A 6551-nucleotide genomic window follows, 5' to 3' on the forward strand; every position below is an offset into this window, starting at 1 on the left:
AGAGAAGACGAAAAGGTCATAATCTCAGTCGGTGCCACGTCCTGCTTGCTTTAATTGACGGAGATGCCACTCCATGCTGTGCGCCGCAACGGCAGCCGGCACGAGTATGAACGCCCCTACGTAGTGGATTACGGCTGTGACGGCAAACGTGTACTGGTAGCCTTTGGCCTCGGCGATGTACCCGCCAATCACCGCACTCCCCGCCCATGTGAGGGAGGAGAAGCTCTCAAAGGCGGACCACTTGGCGCGGCTGGACTTTGAGACGCAGTCCATGATGACGCTGCGGGTGACGCCCATGGTGGAGTTCATGGCCGCGTTACGCGCAATGAAGAAGACGAGGACGACGGCCAGCGGCGTCCCACTGCCAACCGCAGTGGCCAGCAGGAAGAGGAAGGTGGTGCCGATCAGCCGCACTGTAATGACGGCGGGTAGTCGCCCCACAAAGTGCTCGCCCACGTAGCGCAGCGCCGTGGAACACAGCGCGGTGCTGCATGAGATGGTGATGTACGACGCCATCAGCCACGTGGGGGTGACGCCGAAGTCGTTGACGAGAAAGAGCGTCAGGTACTGCACCGTCATGCCAGCGCCAACCGACATCCAGAACTCCGTGAAACACACCAAATACGGCAACGCCATTAAAACCCAAATCCTACGGCGTGAGAGGTGAACGCCGCCAAGGCGAGCCTCATCCACGGCGTCGTTGTCGCAGCCGTCCTTGAAGCCGGAAACGTCTCTCTCCCGCTCCCGTCCCTGCTCCTCCGCCTCGCGTGAGGGCCCAGATTGATTGGCCGCGGGCGGCCCTGCATGGTGGCCGCTCCCGCCTTGACCACTTAGGGCGGATTCCGAATCCGCCGTACTTGCTTTTGCTTCGCTAAGTAGCGGTGATTCCTGCGTGACGGCCAATGCCTTCACTTGCCTGTTGCTACTCTTCTGTTTCCCTTCCCCTTCCCGCCACCGTTGCTTCTGCGCCTTCACGATAAAGTACATGCCGCCCTCGTCTTGGGCCGGGGCGGCCTCGTCCCGCAGCTGGAGGAGAACGACGTGCGCCAGGGGGTGTGCCGCGAGTCCAATCGTCATGACAAGCTGGATGCTTTGTACCGACCAGTCATTTCCCATGCACAGCAGCATCACCAGCGCCACGGCGTAGCCGACGCAGTAGCACAGCGTCTGCACCATCCACTTAAAGTTGTAGATGAACGCCCGACGCCCGGAGGGGACGCTGTCGGCGAAGAGCGCCTCCGTGCTCGTGGACGCCACACCCATGTACACGCCCCAGAGGGCCTGCGTGATGTAGATGGCGGGCATGGTCAGAAGACGCACCGCCACCAGCGTTGCGGCGACCGCCAAAATGCCGCAACAAAACGCGGTCCGAATGCTTTCGGCGCGCGGGAGTTTGTCGCCCACGTAGCCCGCCACTGTGGCGCCCCCAATCTGCGCTATCCCGCTCGCGGCGGCGGACCACCCGACGGCCCGGTCCCCGCCGAGCCTGTTGACAAGCACGGGGAGGAGCTGCGCGCTCCACACGCTGAAGCAGGCGCCGTCGAGGAAGCAGTAGAGAATAATAAGCGTGACGTTGCGGTTCCGAAAGTCCCCGCCGAGAGCCGGCTGGCCGTCCATGTTTTTTTTCTTTTTTGCTTCCTTTTGCTTCTGCGGGCGGGCGCGGTGCTCGACGTCCTGCGCGGCAAAGTCGTGGGGGAGGCGGAGAGGCACGCGGCGCGGGCAACGGCGGCGGCAGCCCCCTTTGGGGGAGAAAACAGACGCCCGGGGGAGCGATGAACGCAAAGAAACAGAAAATAAAACAAAACAAAAAGAGAACGCAAGCAAAAAAAAAGAATAGGCTGAGAAGTCTAAAAAAGAAAAAGAAAACAACAACAACCCCAAGAAAGAACAAACAAGCAAACAAAAAGAACACTCCCACATTAAAACAAGAAGTTGCCCCTCGCGACGCTGCGGAAGCGCGACGGATGTGCCTAGTGGAAGCAAGGGATAAGTCTGAGGTGCGGCTCAGTGGGAGGGGGACAGAAAAGAAGAGGAAGAAAAAGAAAACAATAAAGGAGAGATACAAAAAGAAAAAGCCGCTTTTAATTTGCTGGCCCCTCGCAGTCTCACCTTATTTACCGTTTCAGAAGCTTCCCCCCTTCCCACCCACCCCTCCCACGTCCCCACAATTTTTACTTTTCCCAGTAATTCCCATACCCCACCTCGCTGCAGAGTTTGGCTGCGTACTCGGCGAGCGTCTCGTTCGCCGCCGCGATGATCGTCGTGCCGCCCTCCAGCCCAAACTCACCACCTCTGATGTTCTTTACAACACCGCCGGCTTCTGTCACCAAAAGACTTCCGGCGCACACATCCCACACCATGCCCGCGGGCTCCATGTAGAGATCCACGCGCCCTGCTGCAACCTGCGCGAGAATAAGGGCACAGGCACCATAGCTGCGAAGGCCCTGCACGGGAAGCATGGCAAGCTCCTTGCGAATATGCCCCGCAGCCTCAAGGATTTTCTGGTGCTTTTCCCGCTTGATGGATTCCCATTGAGACTTGCTCTTCGACATCTCCTCCTCGGAAAGTCTGACGCGCGTGGGGCAATTAAACGTCACCAGAGCCGTCGTGGGCACGACGTCCGCGGCGACGCGGATGGCTTGTCCGTTGAGAAATGCCCCTTTTCCACGGATGGCGGTGTACAATTCCCCCACCGGGACGGCGGTGGGGCTTGAGTCATCCATCGAATTCTGCGGGCTCCCAAGAAAGGGGCAGTACACAACCGCGAGCACCGTCTGCTTCTTAATGGCGAGCCCGATGCTGACGCAGCAGTCGCAGCCGCCGTGGACGAACGACATGGTGCCGTCGATTGGGTCGACAATCCACGTCGGGTCGTCGGTCAGGGGGGCGTCGGGGCTGGCCTCCTCCGTTATGAATCGGAATTGAAACGACGCAAATCCCGCCTTTTGCTTTTCATTCTCCACCTTTGCATCGTGGCGCTGCAGGATTTTAATGATCGTCTCGTCGCAGAGGGTGTCGTAGTGCGTCACAAGGTCGTTGGCGGAGGACTTCGTCTGGATCTGGAGCAGCTCCAGCGGGCTCGGCTTCGGCGGGGCGGCGGCGGCGGCGGCGGATGGGGCCTGGCAGCCGCCCTCCCGCGTCGCCCGCGCCGCGGCGTGCTCCCGGCGAAGTTGGTAGAACTCCCACATGATGTCGCCGGCACTCCGCGCCGCCTTGATGGCCACCCCAAGCGCCTTTTCCAGGTCGACGTACCCCTCCATTTCCCTGCCGCCTCGTGCCCCAGGCAGCGGCGGTGGCGACGGCAAAAATCAAAAATAAGAAGAAGAAGAAAAACAACAAAGAAACAAAAACACGCAAACCAACGGCCTAACCCAAGTGCAGGTGACTTAAAACCAAAAAGAAAAAAAATTAATGAAGTCGCTTGAGACTGTGGCGGGAGAGAGACGAAAAGCGAGAGGGAAAGGGGGAAAAAAAACGAGCGAGAATGAGAAAGAGACTCCCCACAAGCGGGGGAGGGCAAAGCACGAGGCGAAGGACTGGCGGCAGTGCGACGACACACGCAGGAAGCTGCCGCCACCGCCGCCAGGTGGGCGGCGTCCTCCTCCTCGTTCGGCGCCAACCCGACTGATGAGGCAAACAACAAACAGAGAGACAGAGACTCCCCTCGCCCCAGAAAAAAAAAGTAAAAACAAACAACAACAAGAAAACAACGAAAAAAAAAGAGAGAAAGAGAGAGCCACGCAGAAAAGAGAAGCACACACGCCGTCACGCCTACATCCACCCATCGCAGGGGAGGAGGAAAAAAATGAGAGGGTATAATAATAAGTTAGGGCAGAAAGTGCATACCGTGTCCGTGCCGCTGCACCCATGCACACACACACACACACGCACGGAGACAGGCACAGCCAGAGAAGCGTGTACACCTGCGACGCCCCCGCCATTTTCGTCTATGCATCCCTACTTTTCTTTCCAGCGTTGCTCTTCTTCTTTTTCACATGCAGCCACAGTCTCACGAGGACGCGGTTTTGTAGTGTCGTATGGTGGGCGATAGCACCAACAGGTCCCCGTTTTTCCATCCTCGTCCTCCCGCTTTGGAAGTACGTATTTCATGCATGGTGGTGTAGTCCCCTGCGTGGAAGACAGGCCTATCAACGCGCAGAACCGCCATGTCTCTAACCTGCGGCTTCTTGTCGGCGTCCACAAAGACATGAGAAACACGCACCTTGGCAACCGGCATCCGCTGCGGTCGCCTATTCCCCCGTTGAGCCCCTGCTGCGGACGGCGGGGCCTCCCTTGACGGCTCCTGCGTCTTCTCACCTTCTGTGCGTACGCGTTTAGTGGCCGGCTCCTCACCTGCCACGTCTCCGTTAACGGAGACGCTCCCATCATCAAATTCAACCGACGCACCATCAGCCGCTTCTCCCGCCTCCTCCCTCGGTGCACTGTTATTCTTACAATTATCCTTTTCCTCTCCTCCCTCCGTCTTTTCCGCTTTCTCTTCTCCAGAGGAGAGCGATGGTTTGCTTGCCTCCCCCTCCCCCTCCGCAGCAGGGACGGCGGCGGCATCGCTGGGCAGCAGTACCTCCTTGGCTGCCGCGCTCGAGGACAACACCTCCTCCACAATCTCCCGTAGCGTCGTGTCCTCCCACACGTAGACGTTCATTCTAAAAAACGAAGGAATCACAGCGTCACTCGCGGAGTTTGGCCCGGGCGAGGACACGGACCCATTCTCCGTCGCCGCGCGACTTCCCGCGTCGCTCACAAGCGGCGCTATGGGCTGAAGGAACGCCGTGGGCTCCACCATGTGGGGGTCAACAACCACAATGACGGAGAGGCTGTGCGGCACCACCTTGGGGCTGTGCCGGTTAACCACGTACCGCTGCGGTGGGGAAACCCAAAAGTCGCTGCGATCGCTTCGCTGGCGCCCACGACCCACGTCTTTTCCCAACGCCTTAATCATATTTGCGACCGACGAACCTCCCTGAGCTGCGCCGTTGGCGGCACGAATTTGTATGTATGTGTGTGTGTGTGTGTGAATGCATGCGATGCAGGAAAAGGCGAAGAGGAACACGGGTGTGATCAGCGTGATAAACACACGCAGAAAACCAATGCGCGAGGAGTGGCATAAATCGGCGCGGCGGCACAGGCGAAGGACGCTGCCAGGCCTCGAGATACAAAGAAAGAGGGAAGGGAGGAACAAAAAAATGGACGTGAGGCAAAAAAAAAACCCACACATAGCCCGCGACCCGCACACAGACGAAAGCAAGGAGCACAGTCCACCTTGTTGCTGGCCGTTGCGCAGGAGAATAGCGGGAGCCCCAGTATCCCTTCCCTTTACTTCATATCGCATCTTTTTACACAATCTTTTCCAACTAATACCCGCATACGACCGATGTTTTTCTTTAATTCCCCATCGCGTTTCTTCGTCTTGGCTCGTCCTTCGCGGCGACAAAAGGCAGCGCAGCCCACGCGCGCAAACACTTCCACGGCTTCCAGGCTGCCCCCACCCCACTCGCGCGTATTCACAGTGCACGCCCAGGACAACTTCACGGAGGCGTGCGGGGGACTCTCCCGCCCCAACAGTGGGGCGCAAGAAGCCACCCGCGGCCCACGCGCCGCAGCCTCTCCTTGGGCCCCACACGGCGGGGAAAGGCCATCAGGCACACGGAAAAGTTAAAGGTACCCCCAATAAAAATACGCACTCTAAACCCACCCCCACACACGCACACGTCAGCAGGTAAGCCGCTGAAGGTGAGAAGGTCAGCTCCACAAAAAAAAGCGTGGACAGCGCAGGAGCGCGACGACGGGCAAAACGGACATGAGGGGCGTTTGCGTCCCAGGCGCAGAAGCGGGGCATTGCGAGAACGCAAGCCACGCAAAGAAAACCCTCCGCGTTCCTCCTTCAGCCGTCACCATCACCCAAACCGAAAAAAAGTCACTGGGAACACGCGACATTAATCAAACAAGCACACCTGGGGAGTAAAAAAGGAGGCAGCTAGGAAACACACACATACCCGCAAAAGGGCTCAAATAAATTCCAGAGGGGAGACAAACAAAACAAAAATTCCTACTCACGTATTCGCTTCGCCCTCAACGCGGCGAGTGCCACGTTGCAGCTACACACCCCTGTTCGCTTTGGGCGCGGCGGTGTTGAGGCGGGTCAACTCCACAGCGTCATTCGCAGGATGCGAGGGGCCGCCCTCGTCGAGGTGCGACGCCTCAGTGTATGCGGCGGAGGGCGTCGGAATCTCGTCCATCGGCGTCACGTCGGAGTCCGACAGCTCGTCGTTGCTCCGTGCGGAGGCGATCGCACGGGGCGACGCCACACGGGAGTCAAGATTCTTTACGAAGGCCAACCTCCCCCGGCGCCTCGCGCCATGGATGTAAAGCGAGATGGACCCGATCGCGGCGAGGCCCAATTGGTACACGATCAGCGCCACAACCGATTGCCAAGGGTGCCAGTGCTCGAAGCCAAACTGTTCAATGACGGCCTCGCCGTTGGGGTAAGCGCAGTGCGGCGTGACGGGGTCACGAGATGACGTCCAGCCGCC

The 6551-nt window shown here is 58.9% G+C and overlaps 4 protein-coding genes across 4 annotated transcripts, besides 7 other annotated features; 1 reads left to right on the forward strand and 3 right to left on the reverse strand.

The window, feature by feature from the left end:
- Positions 1–24: 24 nt before the first annotated feature.
- Tco025E_03179 (uncharacterized protein) lies at positions 25–1617 on the reverse strand (the record flags this gene model as incomplete). Its single annotated transcript, XM_029370101.1, has 1 exon — positions 25–1617. One exon carries the CDS (start codon positions 1615–1617, stop codon positions 25–27), a length of 1593 nt encoding a protein of 530 aa, XP_029229795.1.
- A 403-nt stretch (positions 1618–2020) lies between these two features.
- Positions 2021–2075: a sequence feature (GA-rich).
- A 96-nt stretch (positions 2076–2171) lies between these two features.
- Positions 2172–3260, reverse strand: Tco025E_03180 (myo-inositol-1 phosphatase; the record flags this gene model as incomplete). Its single annotated transcript, XM_029370102.1, has 1 exon — positions 2172–3260. One exon carries the CDS (start codon positions 3258–3260, stop codon positions 2172–2174), a length of 1089 nt encoding a protein of 362 aa, XP_029229796.1.
- A 42-nt stretch (positions 3261–3302) lies between these two features.
- Positions 3303–3352: a sequence feature (A-rich).
- Positions 3311–3343: a sequence feature (GA-rich).
- Positions 3353–3436: 84 nt separating the features above from the next.
- Positions 3437–3496: a sequence feature (GA-rich).
- Positions 3497–3673: 177 nt separating this feature from the next.
- Positions 3674–3729: a sequence feature (A-rich).
- A 133-nt stretch (positions 3730–3862) lies between these two features.
- Positions 3863–3912: a microsatellite.
- Positions 3913–4009: 97 nt separating this feature from the next.
- Tco025E_03181 (putative trans-sialidase) lies at positions 4010–4960 on the reverse strand (the record flags this gene model as incomplete). The annotated part of the gene is made up of 1 exon (XM_029370103.1): positions 4010–4960. The coding sequence occupies one exon, from the start codon at positions 4958–4960 to the stop codon at positions 4010–4012; it is 951 nt and encodes a 316-aa protein (XP_029229797.1).
- A 49-nt stretch (positions 4961–5009) lies between these two features.
- Positions 5010–5035: a microsatellite.
- A 1150-nt stretch (positions 5036–6185) lies between these two features.
- Positions 6186–6539, forward strand: Tco025E_03182 (uncharacterized protein; the record flags this gene model as incomplete). The annotated part of the gene is made up of 1 exon (XM_029370104.1): positions 6186–6539. The coding sequence occupies one exon, from the start codon at positions 6186–6188 to the stop codon at positions 6537–6539; it is 354 nt and encodes a 117-aa protein (XP_029229798.1).
- Between the last annotated feature and the right edge of the window lie 12 nt (positions 6540–6551).

This window comes from Trypanosoma conorhini (genome assembly GCF_003719485.1).
Source record: "Trypanosoma conorhini strain 025E chromosome Unknown Tco_14.4_contig_00139, whole genome shotgun sequence".
Lineage (NCBI taxonomy): Eukaryota > Euglenozoa > Kinetoplastea > Trypanosomatida > Trypanosomatidae > Trypanosoma > Trypanosoma conorhini.